The 25,071-nt window shown below is 43.8% G+C and overlaps 2 protein-coding genes across 3 annotated transcripts in view; one reads left to right on the top strand and one right to left on the bottom strand.

Annotated features, from left to right (window-relative positions):
* Positions 1-5,162, top strand: znf276 (zinc finger protein 276). Of its 2 annotated transcripts, none has more exons than XM_044035960.1 (12): positions 1-175; positions 763-1,049; positions 1,215-1,533; positions 2,400-2,446; positions 2,527-2,868; positions 2,970-3,039; positions 3,267-3,350; positions 3,438-3,548; positions 3,623-3,698; positions 3,993-4,110; positions 4,200-4,299; positions 4,715-5,162. In XM_044035960.1, the coding sequence occupies exons 2-12, from the start codon at positions 827-829 to the stop codon at positions 5,031-5,033; spliced, it is 1,809 nt and encodes a 602-aa protein (XP_043891895.1). In that variant the 5' UTR covers positions 1-175; positions 763-826; the 3' UTR covers positions 5,034-5,162. The 2 variants fall into 2 exon arrangements, with proteins under 2 accessions (XP_043891895.1, XP_043891894.1); XM_044035959.1 differs by having other exon boundaries at positions 744-1,049.
* A 597-nt stretch (positions 5,163-5,759) lies between these two features.
* Positions 5,760-25,071, bottom strand: part of LOC122775837 (Fanconi anemia group A protein homolog) — a 30,284-nt gene continuing 10,972 nt past the window's right edge. Inside the window, exons 9-44 of the mRNA XM_044036037.1 lie at positions 24,768-24,875; positions 24,447-24,559; positions 24,302-24,378; positions 22,821-22,962; positions 22,145-22,281; positions 21,927-22,037; positions 21,232-21,327; positions 19,579-19,641; positions 18,982-19,049; positions 17,641-17,701; positions 17,504-17,553; positions 17,358-17,428; positions 16,779-16,880; positions 16,074-16,207; positions 15,918-15,988; positions 15,728-15,827; positions 14,100-14,287; positions 13,860-14,025; positions 12,228-12,415; positions 12,057-12,153; positions 11,458-11,625; positions 10,769-10,842; positions 10,553-10,681; positions 10,094-10,175; positions 9,881-9,990; positions 8,461-8,566; positions 8,328-8,387; positions 8,114-8,218; positions 7,707-7,822; positions 7,413-7,563; positions 6,991-7,053; positions 6,809-6,902; positions 6,611-6,689; positions 6,320-6,467; positions 6,161-6,244; positions 5,760-6,067 (exon numbers count right to left, since the gene is read on the bottom strand). Of these exons, the coding sequence (XP_043891972.1) occupies positions 5,969-6,067; positions 6,161-6,244; positions 6,320-6,467; positions 6,611-6,689; positions 6,809-6,902; positions 6,991-7,053; positions 7,413-7,563; positions 7,707-7,822; positions 8,114-8,218; positions 8,328-8,387; positions 8,461-8,566; positions 9,881-9,990; positions 10,094-10,175; positions 10,553-10,681; positions 10,769-10,842; positions 11,458-11,625; positions 12,057-12,153; positions 12,228-12,415; positions 13,860-14,025; positions 14,100-14,287; positions 15,728-15,827; positions 15,918-15,988; positions 16,074-16,207; positions 16,779-16,880; positions 17,358-17,428; positions 17,504-17,553; positions 17,641-17,701; positions 18,982-19,049; positions 19,579-19,641; positions 21,232-21,327; positions 21,927-22,037; positions 22,145-22,281; positions 22,821-22,962; positions 24,302-24,378; positions 24,447-24,559; positions 24,768-24,875 (3,811 nt within the window). The 3' untranslated portion in view covers positions 5,760-5,968. The remainder of the gene's footprint in view (positions 6,068-6,160; positions 6,245-6,319; positions 6,468-6,610; positions 6,690-6,808; positions 6,903-6,990; positions 7,054-7,412; positions 7,564-7,706; positions 7,823-8,113; positions 8,219-8,327; positions 8,388-8,460; positions 8,567-9,880; positions 9,991-10,093; positions 10,176-10,552; positions 10,682-10,768; positions 10,843-11,457; positions 11,626-12,056; positions 12,154-12,227; positions 12,416-13,859; positions 14,026-14,099; positions 14,288-15,727; positions 15,828-15,917; positions 15,989-16,073; positions 16,208-16,778; positions 16,881-17,357; positions 17,429-17,503; positions 17,554-17,640; positions 17,702-18,981; positions 19,050-19,578; positions 19,642-21,231; positions 21,328-21,926; positions 22,038-22,144; positions 22,282-22,820; positions 22,963-24,301; positions 24,379-24,446; positions 24,560-24,767; positions 24,876-25,071) is intronic.

Genomic DNA, 25,071 nt, shown 5'->3' with positions numbered 1-25,071 from the left:
GCCGCTGCTGGTTGTACTTCCGGGTTCTAATGTTTACATCAGGCAGCGCCGTGAGCTTGAAACATCAGGGCCGTTTGTGGGAATAATCGAATAATCTACATATATTTAATTAAAAAAAACACGTTTCGCATAAAAACGCAATGTTGTGCGAGACTTAGGACAAAACACGGCCACGGTAAGACGCGTCACGAGCGGAAACGGTGTTTGTTTGTGTGTGACTGCGGCTAACGAGGTTAAGCTAAAGCTGTTATTGGTGAATTTAATGAAATGATGAAACACACATTTTGTCCGTTTTACGTTGTTTGTATGAAATGAAAGTGACGGCCACTGATAAACAGGTGAAATAATTCAAACTGAATCATTTCTGTGTTTGTGGACAAAAACAAAGACTTTTGTCAAACACTGACATTCTTCAACATTTTCTGGCCCAAACGACTCATCATTTCATCGAGGAAATAATCGACAGATTAGTCGATTATTTCCTTGGTTTTGTCTACAAACCAAAAGTGATTCAGTTTGAATGATTTCCTTGTTAAATGGAGCAAAGAAACCAGGAAATGTTCACATTTAAGAAGCTGAAGAATCACACAAACTGGTTTTAAACAATAATAAATGGTTAACTGATTAGTTGTTTGTGTTATTAAGTGTGGATTATTGTTATTATTTATGTTGCCTCTGTTGTGTTTCTGATTGTGATTTAAACTTCCAAACTAAAGTACATACTCTGGTGTTTCTTACTGTAGACCGTGTGTCTATCACCAGGATCAGCTGCTGACAGTCGACACACTCTGAGCGAGAGAGAGAGAGAGAGAGAGAGAGAAAAACCATGAAGAAGAAAACCAGACGTCAAAGGTCGACTGAGACGTCACAGCGGCCGGCAGTGGCGAGCGTCAGCGAGGAGAAGACGCCAGGAAACAGAGGACGACCTCGAAAGACTATTCCCGACAACACTGACGCGTTTCACCACGACAGCGGCGCAACAGACGACAACCATGTGACGGACGTCAGCCTGAGAGACGCGCGGAAACTTCCAGAGACCAAGAGTCCAGGTGAGTGCTGACAGAGAGTCTGTCGCTTCACGCCTTGTTTACTATAATATACTAACAGTAAGAGATAGCGTGGTTGTATTTTTAAGTCAGGACATGATCACGTTTTTATCTCACCGTGAGACACACTTTTCCAACGGGAAACTGAAGTTTATGTTTGATTGACAGGCAGACTGTCCACTGCCCTCTGTCGCCTCTGCCACGGAAAGTTCTCTCCTCGCAGCCTGTGCCACGCCTTCGACCGGCGGTCACGTGACTCCATCGGCCGCGTCGACGAGGAGTGTGGCGCCACCGGCGTGCGGTCGCCTCTTTTTTTCCACACAGACTTCCAGCGGCTGGTCGGAGTCGAGCTGAACCGCGATCCGCGTTTATCGGAGTTCATCTGCAAGAAATGTCACGCCAAGTTCTATAAGTGCCAGAATATCCTGATCCACTTCCTGCAGAGAGTCAACCTCCCAGCAGCCGGGAAGGAAAACGGCAAAAGCCGGTGAGTCCCGGTGAAAAGTCCAAGTTAGTGTGACTTTAAAGTCCAATATTAAAGGGATAGTTGTGGTGTTTTGTTGTAAGAGATTTGAATGAAAGACTCTGAAGCTTAAGTCGGCGATGTCTGTGGTTTCTTCTGTTTACACTGGGACTGACGTCACCTGAGAACTTACCACATTCCAGTTGAGAAGTGTTGGGGGAACATGAAGTTTGTGAAACACTCACTCTCACACACCAAAGTCCACAGGGAAAATCAGTGATTTTAGCTGCGGGGACACAGGAGCTGCTGCTGCTCCTCTGCTGCCTCGTGTGGTCACTTTGTGTCACTGAGGTCAATCTGAATGAAGGATTTGAAAAGCCGAATTCACTAAAATCAGACATTAGAACTTAGTGATGGAGGCATCTGTGTGTGTGTGTGTGTGTGTGTGTGTGATGTTAAAATCACTGATTTTCTCTGTGGACTTTGGTGTGAGAGAGTGAGTGCTTTACAAACTTCACTTTCCTGTTGAAAAGTCTGTTTAACAGTGAGTTAAAGACGTGGACATATATATCTTAAGATATCGTAGATTTTATGAGCTGAATCTTTTGTTAAGTGGTTTTTCCTTGTTTCCGTGCTGGCAGCCATGTTTTTACAAGTCCAGTCCTGGATCAGATAATGGACAGACTGTTAAAATGTCAATGACCTTTTTATTTATTCTGCAGGGGAGCAGAATGTTTGTTACGGTCGGTGAATTACGTCTTTGAAGTAGCTTGAAGTGCATTTCAGTAACGGTCATAGTTTAAAAGGTGTAAAGTAACATTATCAAACTGATTTGATTATCGTGCTGAAAAGATGAGTCGCTGTTTTTTCCCCTTTTGCTTCTGTTTCAGGAAAAAGTCAAAGCTCCCAGAGTCGTCAGTGAATCACGGATCAATAAGTAAATTTGCTCTTGTTCTGACAGATGACGGAAATGTTAACTTCTTCACCTCATTGATTTCTGCCGCTGCTTCCTTCCAGCGTCACCGGCCTTCACCTCGGACTCTAAATGCCTCCACAGTCTGGTGTCGTGGGCTCACCGCCACGGAGAAGCCTGCGGCTCCTGCCCCGACCTGCAGGAGGTGCTGGAGGACCAGTGCTGGGGCTCTGTCAAGGCCGTGTGGGCCTGTGTCGACGGTCACAGATACATCATGGACACTCGTCCGGGGACCGCGGTGAACTTTAGAGGCGGAGCCTTAGTGGGCGGTGACGGCAAGATGTCAGAGGAGGAGGAAGTGGAGCGGCAGCAAGAAGAGGAGGGAGATGATGATGAGGAGGAGGAAGAGCAGTGTGGCCTGATAGGAAGTTCAAACTCGGTCACAGGTCAGACTCAGAGGTCAACAGTGGACGAGTGGACCAGTAACGGGACTTTGGTGTGAGAGAGTACCTGCAAATTGTTGACTGTTGTGGATTTTCTGTTCCAGGTCTCAAGGACACGTCACTGGTCGAGACTCACCCTGAGGACAGGACAGCCGAGAGCGATATGTCCGACAGGTGAGACACAGCTCGTCTCTTTCATCAGTATATGACTAAGTCAAGTATACGTGTATATGTATACACACACACACACACACATATATATGTGTATACACACACACACACATGTGTGTATACACATATGTATATACATATATATATATATATATACATGTGTATAGTTCAAACTGTCCTGCTCTCATTTAATGTCCAGAATTCAGAGACATGATTGTGTCTGTGTGCAGAGTCGTCTCCGAGGACGAGTTTGAGGAAAACCGTGGAGGAGGTTTGTCAGACGACGAGTTGTTTGAGCCGCGCGTGGACAAGAGGTGAGAGGAAAGAAAAGAAGAAAAAAACTGACTCAAACACCCGACACAGATTCTCCTGAAGTCGCTTTTGTGCACTCGTCTCCTCAGAGTCAACGTCCACAACAAGAGAAGACGAACCACTAAGACGTCAGAGGAGCCAAAAATCAAAAAGAAACCTGGACCCAAACCAGGCTGGAAGAACCAGTTCAAACCTAAAGGGTAAAAATAAGAAAAGGAAAAGAATTCTTTGTTTTAGTGTTTAAGACACAAACTCCTGTGTGTTTGCTTTAAAGGGAGGAGCTGCCAAACATCTACAAGTGTCCGTACCAGGGCTGCACAGCCGTTTACAGAGCTCCCGACGGTCTGAAGGTCAGTGTCCACGGAGACAAAACCTCTTCACTCCCACTGGAATTTCCACGTCTGACGTTAAAATGAAACCATCTGATTGAGTGTTCAGTCAGAGTGGATTCTTTTTGACAACGTTGTCCGAGGTCGCCTGAGGCGGCGCTGCATCAATGACTGAAGGAGAACTACGACTTTATGTTGCTCTTGTCTCCGCCCGCCCCTGCTCTGCTGCTGTAACACACAAACGCTCCCCTCATCAGGTCTGATAGTTCTGCCTGACAGGGTAATAACGTGACGTTGTTTCTGTTCATTTTTTAGAAGCACATCAAAGAACATCACGAGGAGGTGAGAGAGCGACCGTGTCCTCATCCTGGCTGCAACAAGGTTTTCATGATCGACCGTTACCTGCAGCGACACGTCAAACTCATCCACACAGGTGAGTGTGTGTGTGTGTGACAGTGTGTGTGTCTGTGGGTAAGACGGTGTGTGTGACAGTGTGTGTGTGTGTGTGTGTGTTTTCTCCAGAAGAGAGGAACTACATCTGTGACCAGTGTGGTCAAACCTTCAAGCAGAGGAAACATCTGTCCGTTCATCAGATGAGACATTCAGGAGCCAAACCACTGCAGTGAGTCCAACAGCTACTGTGATCTACTCTCATCTACTGTGATCTTCTGTGATCCTCTGTGATCTACTCTCATCTACTGTGATCTTCTGTGATCTACTGTGATCCTCTGTGATCTACTCTCATCTACTGTGATCCTCTGTGATCTTCTGTGATCCTCTGTGATCTACTGTGATCCTCTGTGATCCTCTGTGATGATCTGTGATCTTCTGTGATCTTCTGTGACTGTGATCCTCTGTGATCTACTGTGATCCTCTGTGATCCTCTGTGATCCTCTGTGATCCTCTGTGATCTTCTGTGATCTACTTGAGTCTTCAATTTCCTCCAAACATCATAGACAAATATGTGACTGCACTAAACACCCAATATTTATCTCTGATGAAAGTTCAAAGCTCCTCAGGTTTGGACTTTGTTGCAGGTGCGAGGTGTGCGGCTTCCAGTGTCGCCAGCGGGCGTCGCTAAAGTATCACATGACCAAACACAAGGCGGAGGCCGACCTGGAGTTTGCCTGCCTGATGTGCGGGAAACGTTTTGAGAAGGCACACAACCTGAACGTCCACATGTCCATGGTTCATCCTGTCATTCAGACCGAGGCTCAGAGAGGCAAGCAGCAGCAGCAGCAGCAGCAGCAGCAGCAGCAGCAGCAGCAGCAGCAGCAGCCCACACCACCACCGTACTCTGACCTGCGGACCATCACAATGACCGGGGAGGTGGTTCAACATGTGCATGACAGATGACAACTGACATTCCAGATCCAGATCTGCAGCAGGGGGCCAGACACAGAAGGGACCTGAAGTTACAGCAATCCTCCTCCTCTTCATCGACATTTGACCAGACTGACGTCACTCACATCTGGGGTGGGTGGGGGGGGGACACAGACACGTTAGCTCCTCCCGCTAACCTGAAGCTGCTGTCAACTAATGGTAACCATGGCGACCGACCTCGAACGCCCACCATGACTTTTGTAGAAAACCACAGTGCGTGAACTACGTGATGTCATAAGGACGGAGACGTAACCATGACAACGACTCGGTTAACACACACACGATAACTCAAGCTATAGACTCAGTCATGTGACCTTATTCAGCCTGGATTTAAACTTTTCATTAACAAACATGGAGCAGGTCACACCTTTGCCACAAAGGCGTTTCTTTCCATGTGTGAAGGTCAGAGGTCAGATTTAGTGACCTTCAGTGAAACACAGAGCTAACGTGACTCCGTATGACTATTCTGCTTTTTACTCTTATTGTTAATAAAAGATTTTAATATGACGATGAGGTCTCAGCGTGGACATATGACATCACTCATGAAACCATGTGAAATGGCAATGATAAAGCCAATGATCCTGTGGTCATGTGACACCTCATGTCCCGGTGCTGCTCCGCTCTGTTGCTAGGCAACGGCAGCAAACAAGTCCATCTCATTTCAGCTCATTTCAAAGTTGATGAAGGATTCAGTGTAAATCGAGTGAAGAGACTTTGATTTTAATTCACATTTACGTCATGTCTGTTTCAGGTCACGTGATTCTTCTCTTCTGCATACGTGTGTTAATAAAATGTAGATTTTGTTTTTACAAAGCACAAAAAAGAAGAGGACATATTTCTGTTAGAGATACAAAATCCAGAGATTATTTTCCTGCCTGCAGGTCAGTCGTCTGCAGAAGTCCGGCTCTTCACAGGAAGTCCATCTCGGGACTGAGGCTGGGGACGCTCAGGTGCGCCGACAGAGCTGCCGCCACCTCTGGATCCAGGTCTGAACACTGAGACTCCAACTGAAGACGAAACACAGAGGACGTCGCGTGACAAGTGTTAAAAGAAAAAGAGACTTATGTTACGAACGTTATGTTAAATATGTTGTTGTTTACATGTCTGAGTTGTCCTGAAGACAAAGCAGCAGGGGGCGACAGTGAGATGACTGTCAGGAGGGAGGACTTGGCTCGACTCAGAATCTGCAAAGGAATAAAAGAGTCAGTGCGGTGAGTGACCGACCGACAGACAGACAGACAGACAGACAGTGGAGTCACCTGCTGGTCACGGGAGCGAGCGGTCAGTGTGTGTCCGTCCAGGAAAAGCTGCAGCAGACTGACGTAGCAGAGGACGGAGGTTTGAAGGAAACCTGGACATTTGACGGCGGCTTTGAGCTGAAGCTCTGAACTCTGCTGCTGCAACACACTGACAGACAGACAGACGGACAGACAGACAGAGGGAGAAAAGGAGGGAAAGTAAAGAAAGACAGAGAGACAAAGTGTATCACGTGTTATATGTTTACACTATATATTATTATATAGGATAGTGTAAGTAAAAGTACTAGTCACCTGTAAAAGGCCCAAGGCATCAGGCGAGTGACCTGATCTGTCGTTACCATGGTAACCGACTGATAAACACCTTGTTCTGCTGAGAGAAGAAAAACTGCTTATTTTATTATTATTATTATTATTATTATTGTTCTCACACTGAGGAAGGTTGCATTTAATTTCATGGACAACAATGATGAAGAGGATTTGCTCCCCCACCGCTGGACTTGAAGAGGAGCAGCCAATCAGGCGTGTCGACCAACACAGACACCAGACGTGAACACAGACGCAGACACTTGTCCACGTTTGTCTCCTGGAACATGAAACAACAACACAAAGAATAAAACATTCAGCTGATGAACGGTGGATGATCAGCGTTAACAGCTGTAAGTGTTTGATACCTGAGAGCAGAGAACAGCTGACAGATACTCGTTTACACACAGGAACAACAGAAACACCAGCACCTGTAACAAACACACACAGCTGATTACAGGCGACCGCTCACTCTCCCACACCAAAGTCTACTTTGTGTCACTGAAGTCAATCTGAACAAAAGATTTTAAAACTCAAGTGACAAAATCAGACATTAGAACTCAGTGATGGAGGCAGCAGTGTGTGTGTGTGTGTGTGTGTGTGTGTGTGTGTGTGTGTGTGTGTGTGAGTGAGTGAGTGGTTTATACACTTCACTTTCCTGTGTCACAGTGAGATAAAGACATTCTCACTGTTAACAACCACACAAAACTCAACTATCCTTTCAGAGTAAAACCTAAGCACCAAATGATGTTCAGTAGGTGTGATGAAGTTCTGTCTGTCTGTCTCTCACCTGTCGGTGTTGTGCACTCCTCTCTGGTCGCAGCAGGTTCAGAGCTGCACTGAAGTTGTGGCCTGGACGTTGGCAGGAGCGATGAAGGCTAGAGGCTAACATCAGAGCTGGAGCTGCAGGCGTCGCCGACGCCGACGAGCTGCTGACCACACTGAACGTGAGACGAGGAAACACTGTTTGTCTCCTCACAGTAAAACACTCTCACTTTCAATTCATGTACAACAGTGATCTGTCTCTCTCTGTGTCTCTCTCTGTGTCTCTCTCTCTAGTTCCACTTTAATAAACAACAGTTACCTGTTTGCCCAGCTGTGACAGTCAGTGATGAGCTGCAGCTGCTGTGGCAGAGAATCTTCATCACACACACGAGACCACAGCGACGACAACTGCAGAGACAGACACTCCCACCACAGCTACACAGAGAGAGAGACACACACACACACACACAGTTACATTTTCAAACTTTAACTTGTTTACTGCACAGAATCCAAGCACTTTCAAGGACCCATGTCTATTGAGGGTGATGTTCAAAAACTTTCAAGGACCGTTCATTTGAAAAGTGAGTTTTTGACAGATATGAGGGCCCTGTTGTACCCACTGAAAACACATCACATTTTCACATTTTGTGTTCCCACTAGCCACCCTCACCCTCCTTCCATCTCTGTGTGTGTGTCTCTATTACTCTTTTTCACAACATGACGTACCACTGTGGAGGTCAGGAGCAGAGGACACTGGACACTGATCTGACACCACGCCTTGTTCACTTCTTCTGTTGGACTTTCACAACAAGCGCTGGCACGTAACACACCCTGAGGAGGACGCACACACATGCACACACATGCGCACACACGCACACGCACACTGTGACAACACTGTAAGAGCGGCAGCAGAAGCATCAGTGGCTGAGGCGAGTCTCACTCTGAGGAAATGAGCTGTGAGGTGGAAGGACAGCGATCCTGCGGGAGAACACGTCGTCCTCTGAGGAGAAAGATCAGAAAAATCTGAGAAATCGGTCTCCAGGAGGGAGATGAAGTGAGAGGTGAAAGGTCACCTGATGCTGATTGATGTGTTGGATCAGTGTGGTGCAGTCCAGAGTCTTCCTCCCTCCTTCATCTCTCACCTTAATGAAGAGCAGTGGCGGGAGAGCGAGCAGCACTCTGACACACGGAAACACAACCACACACATACACACATGTTCCAGCAGGACCTGTATTTGTACATTTTCTACTTAAAGTTCCAAATTCTCCTTGTAATCCAAAAATCTATTTATAATTCCAAACATCTATTTATAATCCCATAATCCACTTACAACTCCATAATCCATTTATAATTCCAAAGATCTATTTATAATCCCATAATCTACTTATAATTCCAAACAATTTATATTCCCATAATCCACTTATAATTCCAAACATCTATTTATAATCCCATAATCTACTTATAATTCCAAACATCTATTTCTAATCCCCAAATCTATTTATAAACCCACAATCTACTTATAATTCCATAATCTACTTATAATTCCAAACAATTTATATTCCCATAATCCACTTATAATTCCAAACATCTATTTATAATTCCAAAAATTTATATTCCCATAATCCACTTATAATTCCAAACATCTATTTATAATCCCATAAATGCTGAATTGTAGATTAAAGTTAAAAAGACTGTGTTAAACTTTATTAGATCATCTCAGAACCAGTGTCTGGGTCGATCCCTCCGTTGTCTACTTTGGAAATGGAAATGAAAAACGAGTGCTGCGGAAAGGGAATTATCTCCGGATTATATAACATGTTTGCGGAGGGATCCCCTGAGTCTTCTTTAAGGAAACTTGATGCCTGGAGGGAAGATCTACGGGAGTACTTGCCCTCCAAGGACTGGGAAAAAGTGTGTGCTGAAGCACAAATACAAACTTCTAATACTCGTCTCAAAGTACTCCAATATAATTGGTTAATGAGGACATATGTGACACCAGAAAAGCTTAGTAAATATAACGAAACTATCCCAGACCTGTGTTTCAGGTGTGGAGAGGAGAACGGGACGTTCTTTCACTGTGTTTGGGAATGCAGTAAAGTCCAACAGTTTTGGCGGGAGATTAAACAAACTTTAGAGACTATACTGGGTATAAAACCAGTTCTTGACCCTGAACTAATTATTCTAGGGTTATATCCTGATAGACATCACATGACTAGGAAAATAATCACTGCCCTGGATTTATGTTTACTGCTTGCAAAAAGAGTCATAGCACTCTCATGGAGGAGTACCAGTAAACCAAAACTCATCAACTGGGTTAAGGAAATATCCACAACCTTACCAATGGAGAAGATAACTTCCAAAATCCAAAATAATTAATAGAATTTATAATTTTCTAATGTATTCTAATAATCTGCAACATTGAGCAAAGTAAATGTGTGTGAGGCTTCCTCATAGAGATAGAAAAACAGGTTTGTGTGTGCGTGTGTGTGTACCTGTTCCACATGCTCAGCGGTGAGTCTGCAGGTGAGCAGCATCTCTGCGACACAAACTCAAACAGGAAGTCGCACACATGGTCTGTCACCTCCATCTCACACACCACCTCCTGCACACACACAGGAAGCAGTGTGTACCTGTTGTCAAAAAAGATCTAATTCCTCCTTAATTTGAGTTTTCACATCAACACACACACACACACACACACACACCTGTAATCTGGACATGATGTCTGGCAGACAGGTTCCTCTGGCCGTCTGTGATCTGTGATGCAGCATCTCCACAGTCACGTCACTGAAGAACAAACTAAAACCTTTACAACATAAACTTTCTTACAGGAAAACTGAGGTGTGTAAACCGCTCACTCTCTCACACCAAAGTTCAGAGGATAAACCAGTGATTTTAACATCACGCACGCACACACGCCTCCATCATGTCTGATTTTGTGATTTTGGCTTTTAAAATCCTTTGTTCAGACTGACCTCAGTGACACAAAGTGACCACATGAGGCAGCAGAGGTCCAGCAGCTGGTAAAATCACTGATTTTCTCTGTGGACTTTGGTGTGGGAGACTGGGTGGTTTACAACATTGAGTTTTCCTGTTGTAAAGATGTGATCATGTTCTTAAGATATTGTAAACTTCACAAGTACATACATACAGTCTATACACACCCTGACGACTGGTCCATGACGGCGTCGAGGAGACGAGAACAGAGAACCTTCACGTCTCCTCCACAGCCTCCCTGCTCCTCAGGACGAGGCCAGTAAAGCTCCAGACACGCCCACTGCTGGTACTCCTGACTACACACACACACACACACTTTTACGAATGCCTCCAGTGACACAGAGACTTGACTTTTGTCATGACACTGTGTTTTCTGTGTTTACCGCTCTGGGTCAGACAGGACGTCTTGACTTCTCTGGACTCTGAGCTCATGATTCAGCCATTCTGACAACAGCAGCTAAACAAACAAGACAAAGACAAAGACAAAGATTATTTTTTGCTGCAAAACTGAAACGGAAGGTCTCACAACCATCTTGTTGCTTTGGTGTATGGTCTGGACAGAGTGGCACTGTCTGAGAGACTGGAGGCTCTGCAGCTGGAGGCTGTGAGTGACCACGATTGACAACTTGACAGGATTAGAAGTGAGCATATGTGAGGAACAGCTCCAGTCCAACAGTTTGGAAATAAAGTTAGAGAGTCAAGGTTGAGATGGTTTGGTCACAAGAAGAGAAAGACCACAGAGAAGGTTCATGACAGCTGGTGTAACAGGATGGAGAGGACAAGATGGAGACAGATGATCAACTGCCAAATATTGAGCTATTCTATATATCCACCAAGAAACTGCCTGCCAGATAATGAGCTATTCTACATATCAACAGGGAAACCAATTACTAAATAGTGAGCTATTCCATACATCCAGCAAGAAATGAACTGCCAAATAATGAGCTGTCAAAACAGAGGCAGATCCGTTGTGGCGTCCCACAAATGAAGAAGAAGACAAAGAAGAAGTCATTGATAAGATGAGATCATATTTCACTTTTACTCAGGGCAGGAAAAGAAAACTCCATCTTACCTGATACCGTGGTGAGTTGTGCAGCTGGTGAAAGGCGGCGTGCGTCCACAGACGCCAGGCAGTTCTTCTCCAGGTGCTGCCGCTCCACAGCCCGGTCAAGTTCTCCTCGGCGGCGACAGGAGTCGTCCTTCTCGCCTCAGGCAACAGTCGAGGGATGAGGTAAAGAAGCTAAACACAGAGTTACAGTTAAAGCTGCAGTATGTTGGATTGGATTGAGGGCAGCTTGTTCGTCCATGATGGCGTCCACTTTTATCTGCATCTGGACAAGTGATTGTCCTCGAGATCTTGGTCAAAGTCAGTCTTTGTCTTTTGTCCCCAACATCACGTCGTCATTAGGGTAAACGACCAAGACTCGTCTTAACTTTACTCGCTCATTGTTCTGCAGGGAATCTCACGTCAGCGGCAGAGAGAGAGACCTTTCAAGGATTTCAAGGCCCTGTGGGATCTCTGCCTACTTCTTACTGACAAAGAAAGAAGACAATAGCTTTCCAGTGAAACTTGCTCAGGCTGTACAAGAACGACTGGACTTTAAACGATATTTAATAACGCTAAAGAGTTACGATGTCCACCCCACACACACAAGTGACAGGAAGTGGTACCTTCTTATAGAAGCCGCTGAGAACGTAGACCTCCCGCTGCTGCGGTGGCATCGACTCTCCTCTGCAGATCCCGTAACACACAGCAGCCACACACAACCTGGAAACAGGAAGAGCCCGAGTCTAACTTCCTGTCAGAACAAAGGCGCCGTGTGTGTGTGTACGCCGCCTCACCTGACACAGAACAGCATGTCCGAGTGCGTGCTGCACACCAGCGCCGAGCACACGGCTTCTGCCACAGGTGCCAGTTCGGGCAGATGGGGCGGAGCCAGAAGGATCAGGTGACTGTGGGTCATGGAGGCGTGGAGGTGGACGACAAATGCTCCCAGGCCGAGAAGGTGGGCGGAGCTCAGCGATGAGCCCTGAGGACGAGAGGGGCCTTGAACAACTGTGAATAAATCTGATGATTTCACTAGAAAGTGGTTGTTTGAGGTACTGACGACTGTGAGCGCCCCCTGGCCTTGGAACCAGCATAAGACAGGCAGACATGTGCCACTTCAGAAGAAGCTCAGCTAACAACATCTACTTCAGTTTAAGTCAATGAGTTTGTAGGTTTGTAAACCACTCACTCTCCCACACCAAAGTCCACAGAGAAAAAGTGATTTTAGCTGCGGGGACACAGGAGCTGCTGGTCCTCTGCTGCCTCTTGTGGTCACTTTGTGTCACTGAGGTCAATCTGAGGAATGGAAGTGACAAAATAAGACATTTGAACTTAGTGATGAGGCAGCAGTGGATCAACAACTCCTGTGTGTGTGTGTGTGTGTGTGTGTGTGTGTGTGTGTGTGTGTGACGCTAAAATCACTTGTTTTCTCTGTGGACTTTGGTGTGAGTGAGTGAATGAGTGTTTGTGTGTATGAGTGTGTGTGTGTGTGAGTGTGTGTGTGTGTGTGTGTGTGTGTGTGGCGGGGAGATTGAGTGAGTGGCACTTTACGCACTTCAGTTTCCTGTTGTTAAACCTAATAAAGACCTACATCAACTTGAGTCTAGGATATCTTGTGAACATGTTGAGTGTTTTATTTAATGTTTAAATGCACTTTTGCTAAATGACATGTAATGTAAAGTTATTTGACTGTCAGACAGATTTTTATCTCAGAATCAGTTTCCTGTTGAAATCTACGTGACAGAAAAACGAGGTGGACGGTGAGATGTCGTCTCCTTCTACTTCAGGGTCAAAGACTGGGGAGGACATTTTGGTGCGCACACAGAATGCCAACGCGTGTACATGGAGTAATCGGACCGTTAGTCTGACTAAGACTAGCTAGATTTTAGTCAGACTAATGTGTTTACACTGAATTAACCTTAGTCAGAGCTGAAACAATGAATTGATTAATCAATTATTAATCGATTACTAAATTAATTATTCATTATTATGTTATACACTTGACAACTATTTTGATAATTGATGAATCGGCTTGAAGCTTTTTTCATGACTAAAACAAGATTTCCGATTGTTTAAGTTTCTTAAATGTGAATCTTTTCTTCATGTCTCTGAAAAACAAAGAAATCATTAAAAGTCGTTCATTCTGGTTTGTGGACAAAACAAGACATTTGAGAACCATCATCTCCAGGTTTGACGAACACCGATCAATATTTTTTTAAGGTTTTCTGACATTTCATGAACCAAACGATTCATCAAGAAAAGAATCAACAGATTAATCGATGATGAAAACGCAGCTCTGGTCTGGGACTAGAATCCCAGGCCTGTAAACAGACTGTCTCTGAAAATGTATCAGCTTATTTGTCAGGATCAAAAACTTTAATGTGGTCATGTCATGTGACTCTGAGATGATGACGGAGTGATCATACCTGGTTATGAAACAGGTCCCAGAGTCTGTGAATGAGGCCTGACAGGAGCTGTGTGTTACCAAGCAACACAGCGACAAACCTGGAGGCCCACTGGTTCTGCCTGAAGACACAAAACACTAAATACTGCTCCACACAGATCCCGTAACACACAGCAGCCACACACAACCTGGAAACAGGAAGAGCCCGAGTCTAACTTCCTGTCAGAACAAAGGCGCCGTGTGTGTGTGTACGCCGCCTCACCTGACACAGAACAGCATGTCCGAGTGCGTGCTGCACACCAGCGCCGAGCACACGGCTTCTGCCACAGGTGCCAGTTCGGGCAGATGGGGCGGAGCCAGAAGGATCAGGTGACTGTGGGTCATGGAGGCGTGGAGGTGGACGACAAATGCTCCCAGGCCGAGAAGGTGGGCGGAGCTCAGCGATGAGCCCTGAGGACGAGAGGGGCCTTGAACAACTGTGAATAAATCTGATGATTTCACTAGAAAGTGGTTGTTTGAGGTACTGACGACTGTGAGCGCCCCCTGGCCTTGGAACCAGCATAAGACAGGCAGACATGTGCCACTTCAGAAGAAGCTCAGCTAACAACATCTACTTCAGTTTAAGTCAATGAGTTTGTAGGTTTGTAAACCACTCACTCTCCCACACCAAAGTCCACAGAGAAAAAGTGATTTTAGCTGCGGGGACACAGGAGCTGCTGGTCCTCTGCTGCCTCTTGTGGTCACTTTGTGTCACTGAGGTCAATCTGAGGAATGGAAGTGACAAAATAAGACATTTGAACTTAGTGATGAGGCAGCAGTGGATCAACAACTCCTGTGTGTGTGTGTGTGTGTGTGTGTGTGTGTGTGTGTGTGACGCTAAAATCACTTGTTTTCTCTGTGGACTTTGGTGTGAGTGAGTGAATGAGTGTTTGTGTGTATGAGTGTGTGTGTGTGTGAGTGTGTGTGTGTGTGTGTGTGTGTGTGTGGCGGGGAGATTGAGTGAGTGGCACTTTACGCACTTCAGTTTCCTGTTGTTAAACCTAATAAAGACCTACATCAACTTGAGTCTAGGATATCTTGTGAACATGTTGAGTGTTTTATTTAATGTTTAAATGCACTTTTGCTAAATGACATGTAATGTAAAGTTATTTGACTGTCAGACAGATTTTTATCTCAGAATCAGTTTCCTGTTGAAATCTACGTGACAGAAAAACGAGGTGGACGGTGAGATGTCGTCTCCTTCTACTTCAGGGTCAAAGACTGGGGAGGACATTTTGGTGCGCACACAGAATGCCAACGCGTGTACATGGAGTAATCGGACCGTTAGTCTGACTAAGACTAGCTAGATTTTAGTCAGACTAATGTGTTTACACTGAATTAACCTTAGTCAGAGCTGAAACAATGAATTGATTAATCAATTATTAATCGATTACTAAATTAATTATTCATTATTATGTTATACACTTGACAACTATTTTGATAATTGATGAATCGGCTTGAAGCTTTTTTCATGACTAAAACAAGATTTCCGATTGTTTAAGTTTCTTAAATGTGAATCTTTTCTTCATGTCTCTGAAAAACAAAGAAATCATTAAAAGTCGTTCATTCTGGTTTGTGGACAAAACAAGACATTTGAGAACCATCATCTCCAGGTTTGACGAACACCGATCAATATTTTTTTAAGGTTTTCTGACATTTCATGAACCAAACGATTCATCAAGAAAAGAATCAACAGATTAATCGATGATGAAAACGCAGCTCTGGTCTGGGACTAGAATCCCAGGCCTGTAAACAGACTGTCTCTGAAAATGTATCAGCTTATTTGTCAGGATCAAAAACTTTAATGTGGTCATGTCATGTGACTCTGAGATGATGACGGAGTGATCATACCTGGTTATGAAACAGGTCCCAGAGTCTGTGAATGAGGCCTGACAGGAGCTGTGTGTTACCAAGCAACACAGCGACAAACCTGGAGGCCCACTGGTTCTGCCTGAAGACACAAAACACTAAATACTGCTCCACACACATCTGTGTTATTGTTTGAAATTCACCCGTCAGACTGAAAATACGTGCCACTCACTTATTTGGAGGATTTGTGCGGGAAGCGTCCAACAGGCACTGGCAGAAATGTCTGAGGATCATGTTAACGACCTGGAAGTGATGAACACATGAATGAACTTACAGCTGCACATCGGCTGATATATGAGGGGGTTAAAAAAAGAAAGAAGCAGCCTACTGTGACGTGCAGCTCAGGGGACAGAGGAGAGTCTACGTGAACTCTGATGACCGTCGGTTCAGTGACATCATCGGCACGACCGGGGAAGATGACGCTCAGCGTGTCCGAGACCCTGGACAGCTGAGCCGTCATCTCTGAGGACAGGGGGGACGGGGGGGGGACACGCGGAGACACAGGAATCAGTGTTAGTCAGGGAGTAAGACGAGCGATGTGGTTCTTTACACTGGGAGAAAGTCCACATGTCCTCACTAGGGCTGGGCCAGACAACTTCTTAAAGAACACTCAAATTTGTCAAGCGCTGACTGAAATAGTGACGCGATTACATTACATTACATGTCATTTAGCAGACGCTTTTATCCAAAGCGACTTACAAAAGTGCATTTAAACATTTGGGTACAAATAAGAGCTAGAAGTAAGTAAGAGCTTCAAGTAGAACAAACTATGAAGTGCTAGTCGTAAGTGCGATGTACAAGTTTTTTTGTTGTTGTCTTAGTCGAGGTAGAGTCGGAAGAAATGTGTTTTTAGTCGGCGTCGGAAGATGTGGAGGCTTTCAGCTGTCCGGATGTCGATGGGGAGATCGTTCCACCATTTGGGAGCGTGGACAGACGATTACTGCAGTCATCGAATAAAACTACACTTCAAATAAACACCTGATGAATTCTGACAAAATGAGGAGCACAAAACAGTTCTCTGAAATCCACACACCGCCATCGTTTCCTTCAACATCCAGCAGCTCTCTGAACCCGTGCAGCTGAAGTCTCAGCACCTCCACAGGATCATCGCCGGCGTCCAAACACACCGCTCTCTCTGGAAAACAAAAACGTCACATCGTCACTCGACTGAAGGACAAGTGAGTACAGGAAGTCTGTTTGAGTTCAGACTACTGAAATCCACTGTCAGACAGACTTTTCCAACGGAAGTTTGTAAACCACTCACTCTCCCACACCAAAGTCCACAGAGAAAGTCAGTGATTTGCTGCTGCTCCTCTGCTGCCTCGTGTGGTCACCTTGTGTCACTGAGGTCAATCTGAACAATTCACTAAAATAAGACATCTAAACTTGGTGATGGAGGCAGCAGTGTGTGTGTGGACTTTGGTGTGAGAGAGTGAGTGGTTTACAAACGTCTGTCTCACAGTGTGTGTACCGTGTGTGTGTGTACCGTGTGTGTGTGTACCGTGTGTGTGTGTACCGTGTGTGTACCACAAACATCCACACTGCAACAGGTCGACTCAGGGCAACAGTAATTGTGTTTTTCTCTTGTCATGAAAAGAATGATGACACTCACCGTCCTGTCGTGTGTGTTTGTGACACGACTCCACGTATGACGAGTACTGTGCAGCGGGGATCTTGTCCGTTCTGGACGGGAAACACGACACTGTCAGTCATCTACACTATCGTCGTACTTTAGGTGGCGTGGGATTTGTGACTCACTTTCTCAAAGCTTGGATGAGACTCATGCGAGCGTCAGGTTTCACAGGGAGCTGGAATTGAATTGAATTGACTTTATTCGTTGAACTTTGATGAACCAGTTAAACCAGCAACAGAAGTGTTCCTAAAATGAGACTCACCACCCGCGGCGTCAGCAGGGCAGGAAGGAAGCGCGTCAGGAAATAGGGCCTCCGGAAAATACTGAGGGGACAAGTATGGGAATGACTTGAGGAAGTAAAGTCTTACTTCCTGTTTCGATTGACACGAAACTAGATATTTGAGTTACGGGACCTTCCCTGAACATGTTTACGGAGACGCCGTTGACCGAACAGGAAGTCGGCCATTTTAAACAGGAAGTGCCTTCTAACTTTGCCGTACGTTGTCCGATTTGGATGAAACCTTATATGTAAGTTAAGGGACCTTCCCTGAATATGTTTACAGAGAAGCCATTGACCAAACAGGAAGTTGGCCATTTTAAACAGGAAGTGCCCTCTAACTTTGCCATACGTTGTCCAATCTGCACAAAACCTTATATGTGACACAAGGGACCTGTACTGAGCATGTCTGCAAAAGATGACCTCCCAACAGGAAGTGGAATGCCCGAAACAGGAAGTAAACTCTAAGATTGTCCGATCTGCACAAAACTTGGTATGTAAGACAAGGGAACTTCTTTGAACACGTTTACGGACACGCATTTGACCGAACAGAAAGTTGGCCATTTTAAACAGGAAGTGCCCTATAACTTTGCCATACGTTGCCCGATCCCCTTCGAAATTTGGAACGACATGCGCGGGGACGCCACTGAATATAACTAGTACTGAAAATCACTAGTACCGCGTGCAGTGAATGAACGGGTGAGAGCGCGTGGGTCGGCTCGAACCCGTTCAGGACCACGTGCGGTACTAGTTTATTTCAGAAATTAAAATAGGTGTGAGCGTTGAGCTTCAGAAACTTGTAATAATAGTAATACTAATAATACTAATAATAATATAATGTAGTAATTAACTCCACTTAACTTAAAATTCTGTCTTGATAATCTGTCATGACACTGCCAATTTAAAATATCCAGGATGATAATGTTCACCCTTTCAAAGTAAAAGTGTTTGTTTTTCATTTATGACGTAAAATGAATCTGTTATGACAAAACCAGACCATAATAACACGTGGACAATTGTATTTAAAACACTCAACTAGATTCGCAGCACTAGGAATTATGCCGGATATCGCAGCAGAGCTGCATAAATTCAGTGGAATTCAGCACGAGCGGGAGAGGAAGTATATAAAACATCCGGTTTACTTTTCAGAATAAAAGATCCCGTGTTGAGACCACACCAACTAAACAGGGGTTTAGTTCCACTTTAAAACAATGTAAATGATGTCATTTGTTGACGGGCCATAGGACATTGATTGGGGGGCCGCATGTGGCCCACGGGCCGAGTTTGAGACCCCGTCTTTAGCGGCTGTTGTGTGACAGTGAGTACCTGGCCTCCATGACTGTGGTGGAGATTCTTCCTGTGCTTTCAAACAAAGAAACTGCTTTCTCCACGTCCTAGACATATACACACACACACACACAGGAATACAAACTGGTCAAATCTATAAACCTGTTACTGCACAAAACACCACTTCTGATCTCTGGGACACGGTGAAGTCGGGAGGTGACTCGATCTAATTAGCTTTACATTTCTTGAGTGGTCCGGTTGTCATTGACGTTAAAGTCCGTGCAGGCGTTGACAGGTCTCTAATTAAAATTAAGCACTTGACAATTTCGAGCCACACGGTGGGATAGTGGTTAGCACTCTCCTCCCACAGTCTAAAAACATGCAATGTGGGGATTAGGTAAATTGGACACCCTAAACCATAGGAGTGAGTGGGGCCACTGCACGCTGCACGTGAACAGATAAACTGAAAGGCGCGTTGTGTCAGAATGCGTATCGGCTACGTACAAATGTGCAGAGGTTGTCGGGTCTACACTCCCAGTTCCGACTTCTGATTTATGACACAAATGGAAACGCAGCGCGTCAATAATTTGAGTGCTAAGGACAGTTCCTGGTCTTGCCAGGCGGTGTCACTGTTACCTGAGCTGATGTTCCACCTGCACCAGAGACATCCTCATATAAGCCCATGTTCTCCACCGACTCCTGCGCGCGCACACACACGCACACGCACGCACACACACACACACACACACACACACACACACACACACACACACACACACACACACACACAGAGATTACATTGTGTGGCTTAAGTTTCCAAACAAACGCTGAAGTCAAATTTGTCTCTGCTGTAATTTTAAACTTTTTATTCATTTTTTGATTTTTTGATCTACATACACATATATATATATATATATATATATATATATATATATATATATACACATATATATATATATATATATATATATATATATATATATATATATATACATATATATATATATATATATATATATATATATATATATATATATATATATATATATATACACATATATATATACACATACATATATATATATACACACACACATATATATACATATATACATACATATATATATATATCTACATAGACATACACATAGACATACATATATACATACATATATCTCTATCTCAGTCTATACTTTGAATTGTAGGTTTATTTTAACAGTGAGAGACAGGACAGGATATCAAATAGAAAATCCAGTAAATCACATAAAACAAAAGATTGAAATTATTTTAGAATTCACTGAGTGAAATAAGTATTTGACCCCCTATCAAAACATGACTAAGTTCTCGGTGGAGAAACCCTTGTTAGGAAGGAGAAGGAGTTCACGGTACAAGGCCCCATCTATCTTTCCCTGGATGCGGTGAAGTTGACCTGTCCCCTTAGCAGAGACACACCCCCAAAGCATAATGCTTCCACCTCCATGCTTGACAGTGGGGATGATGTTCCTGGGGTCACAGTCTGAATTCCTCTTCCTGCTGGATTTTGATCTCAGTTGACCACGTCAGCTTCTCCCAATCATTCAGGTGTTCATTGGCATTGAGATTACGAGTACTTTACTAAAGTGAGAGGACTAGTGTGTGGGAGCCACACTTCTTTATCGTTGGTAGGAGATCAAATACTTATTTCACTCAATGAAATGCAAATACATTTGTATCTTTTTTTAATATGATTTTTTGGATTTTGCTTTCCCTGTTAAAATAAACCTACCATTAAAAATATAAACTGCTCATTTGTTTGTTAGTGGGTGAATTTACAAAATCAGTGAGGGACCAAATACTTATTTCCTCCACTGTATTTTCTCTCTCTGTAATTTTGTTAAGATTGTGTTCCTCTTAGTCACTTTAAGAATCCCATTAACATTCAGGGTCATTTGTCTGATGGGAGCAAAGAACTCACAACCTCCCCGTACTTCTTATATTTAACATTACAGATGTGTTTACAAAAGGGACAGAACAGATTTTAAACATTTGGAATCTGATTTTAAACATACTTAATTGGAGTTTAAATGTATTGAATCTGATTTTAAACGTCTTGAATCTGATTTTAAATGTTTTAAACACTTTTAATGTGATTTTAAACGTTTTGAATGCGATTTTAAACAATTTTAATCAGATTTTAGACACTTTTAATCTGATTTTAAACGCTTTTAATCTGATTTTAAACGCTTTTAACGTGATTTTAAACGCTTTTAATCTGATTTTAAAAGCTCTGAATGGGACTTCTGCTCTTACCTTGAGGTCGGTCAGTCTGGTCTTGGCCAGAGACACGTACTCCATCAGGAGGCTGCGGTGTTTGGTGGGGATAAATGGAGGGTGGAGGATGTGGACCTATCAAATCATATCAGCCGGATCAGATTCACTCTGATACACACCGACGTTTTCAGAAAACGTTTATGAAAACAGATTTAAGTCTGGAACCAGACCGACCTCTGACGAGATCAACTACTTTTTCTGATACCAGAGGGTTCACGTTAACATTCTGCACAAACACTGACGAACAGAGGCGTTTCACAGACTTTGGTCCCTACTAAGGCGTGAAAACCAGTATGTGTTTGTGTGGCTGTGCATAAGGAGGAAAAGGACAGAACTCCTCCCGCAGACACAGACTCATATACACACTTATGTGAACGTCACTACTTTACATATTTCTCAAACAGGAAGTTCAAAAAGAGTCTGTTTACAGTGATATTCTATAACAAACAGGAACGAACAGTGACGTTAGAGGACTCTAGTCCCCACTAAAAACTGTATTCAATTCCATTGTAAGTCGCTTTGGATAAAAGTGTCTGCTAAATGACATGTAATGTAATGTAATGTAAAATGTATAAACCAGTACGTGTGCAAGACCTTTTCTGAGGAGAGGCAGAGTCAGATGAATAGGGACTTTAAAGCTCAGTGAGGTGGTTCGTGTAGACGGTGATGGTCACCTTCAGATACTGTGGAGGCTCAAAAGGAACCAGGTCAGAGAGGAACTTCAGCAGAAAGACCAGCGATTTCTTACTGGCAGCGTGGAGACCACTGCTCCCACCGAAGGACATCTGAGGAACACGTTTGAGAACATCAACATCTTCTACAAGAGCAGGACGCACAAAGAAAGAGGAGGAAACACGTCCAATAAAAGAATTTAAAAAGACACTTTTAAAACCTTGAACCAGTCAGTGTAGGAGGAGGAGAAGATGGCCATTCCCTCCAGCGCCCCCTGCCGAGCCAACAAGAACGCCGTGACCATGTGCTCCAAGTCGTAGCCTTCAAACGCTGAGGTCAGCAGAGAGGTCAGCAGCTCTGTCATGGTCACATGAACAAACAAACATCCGATTTCTGACCATGTCGTGGTTGTGAATGTCTGATCCCGATACTCAAAAGCAAAGCTGGAGTCGAGGATTTAAACAGGTGAGGGCGTGGTTAAATGTGTTTGTAGACACTTTATGGAAGTGTCCTCATTTTCTGAAAAAGTCCTCACGTCCTATAAATGTCTTATGACAATGTCCTCATCTAATGCAATGTCCTCACTTGATGAACATGTCCTCTCTTTCTGATAGTTGTCCCTTTCTGAAAATGTCTCTCTATGACTGGTCTTCTTTTTACATGATTGTTACATTCATGTTGTGAATGAATGATTTAAATGTGACGATAAGGTCTTCGTGTGGGACGTTGTAAACAAACGGTGGACATTATATCAGTAAAAAGTTAGCATAACATAAAAGCAATGATCCTGGACTAAATCAGACAAGAATCAAATCAAACGGAGGATTTGGAGAACGGCGACACCCGTGGAACACAAAAAATAAAACCCACACTTAGAACAAACGCCGAGCGTTTACCTCGGAGGTTGGACTCAGCGTCAGGGTTGTAAACCAGCAGTGTGGACAGGAAGCACAGCACGTGTTTCCAGTTCACCTCGTGTGTTTCCAGAACCCGCTGCAGGTGGCGCAAGAGCAGCTCCGCACTAAAGATGACAGACAACTGACGCAGAAACAGAGCAGCTGTTTGTTCCACTGATCCATTTACAAGCTTCTAACACGCATAGGAATCCAAAAAACACACACACACACACACAGTGTATATATATATATTCAAAAATATTATTTCACTCTGAGATCAAGTCCAAGAACTATCCTACTATACTAGAAATTCTACGCGACGGTACTACTGTAGATTACTATACTACCGGTGACAGTTTCTGCTACATAGCGGCCGCCTCTACTCTCCTCCCAGCGTCTCACTGCATGCTACTCCCTTGTAAACAAAGCCACATTGTAACTACTGCAACCGAACGACACAGCTGCTGAATGACTGGCTGTTTGCTTGTTACAGGTGACGTCCTGGGATATGATAGGCTGTTTCTGCACGCTGGGTCCGCCCCTCTGTTTGTGTGTTTCTGCCGGCAAGAACAAACTCCATGAAGACAGCTCCGCTTCGATAGAAATTCATTTCAAAACAAACAAAAAGCTAAAGTTGTGTCTCGCCCAGACTCGCGCACGGCTTACAGCCACAAACACGAGATAACACACTCACCATGGCAGAAGCACCGGGTCAGTGGCACCACTAACTTTGCTCAAAAAAAAACAAACTCCAAAAGTCACATTTGGAACTTTTTTTGCTTTAAACGAGGCACAGACGGTAAAGCAATAGACAGGCGCTGCCACCAAGCTATAGGAACACATCCAACCTCATAAAACATTTATATGTCGAACATCAGGTTAGTATTGGCTAATATATGCCCCGTGTACAGGCTGAGGATTGAAGAATTAAAGGATGTCAAAGAAAAGCCATAAAAATAGAGTTTTCACAGGGAATCACTTCCTGTTTATTCTATTTTGTTCTCTATGGTTTATTATGTTGGAAAAGAAGCATTATTGTCAATTAGATTTTTTAAAAAGACAGTGGATTTGTTATCCAAAGTTGATTATTTATATTAGTTAAACATAAATTAATGTGCAAACTAAATATATACATAAATATATATATATATATGTTTATCATGCACCAAACAACATTATAGGTAATTAATAATATTTATAACTTGTACAAATACATTTTGCAGTTCATAAAAATAATAATAATCAAAAAAGGCCGCAGTATCGCGATACTACCCAGAACCGTGATACTTTGTCTGGTACAGTATCGTGGTTACTCATTTTGGTAACTCTATTAACGACTACGATCGGTTTGAGTGCAGTAGATTAGAACCCTTAGTAGATTTTGGAATTATCAGTAGAATTCACAACTCACAAAAGTTAAACAAACTTCTTTCTTCAACATTCACTCGGGAGCAAAAATAAATCTGAAATCATTCCTTTACCTTCCGGAAAAGCAGAGTGAGAAGGCGGCTGGCTTTGGCAAACGTCCACTGGTTCTGCAGACGGACGGCGTCTGACACTGAGGGAACATTTACTCACATTTCTAAACAACAACTGTAGAGCAGAGTGAGCTGGTTCAGTGTTTACCTGTCAGTCGAGGCTTGTACGTGAGCGTCTGTGTGAGCGAGTGAGTGAAACAACGCTGAAGAGCTTCAGGCGACGCCGACGCCCCGCACAACGAAGCGTCCAGTAACTGAACCCTGCACAGGGACGACAACACAAGCACTCAACAACTAACAAATAATTATTGATTAAAAGTCTCTGTGATCTTTCAGCTTGTTAAAAGTGAACGCTCTCTGGTCGTCAGCATATAGAAGCAGTTGGACAGACGCTGTGTGAGATCATCTATGTACAGAAGTGTGTGTATGCACATGTAGGAAACGAATATAAAGGAGATAAACAAAGAACCATAGCTCGGCTCCTGCTGTGTCACTTTGCTTGTCCACTGTGTCCAGAACACCTGAAGAAAAAAAAGACAGAAAATCCATTTGAACGTCTTTAAAAAACGAGAGTACACTGGAGTTTCAAGAATAAAGTCGTCATATTATGACTTTTTCCTCGAAATATTACAACTATAACCTCATAAAATTAAGACTTTTATCTCATAAAATTACAACAAATATTTCATGTAATGTAGCCACTTTTTCCCAAAATATTACAACTTTTGTAAAGTCACAACTTTTTCTTGCATTGTTACAATATATTCTGACTT

The sequence above is a fragment of the Solea senegalensis genome, linkage group LG10 (genome assembly GCF_019176455.1).
Source record: "Solea senegalensis isolate Sse05_10M linkage group LG10, IFAPA_SoseM_1, whole genome shotgun sequence".
In the NCBI taxonomy this organism is placed as follows: Eukaryota; Metazoa; Chordata; class Actinopteri; order Pleuronectiformes; family Soleidae; genus Solea; species Solea senegalensis.
The sequence above is the reverse complement of the archived record's forward strand: the minus strand, read 5'-3'. Positions and strand labels throughout refer to the sequence as shown.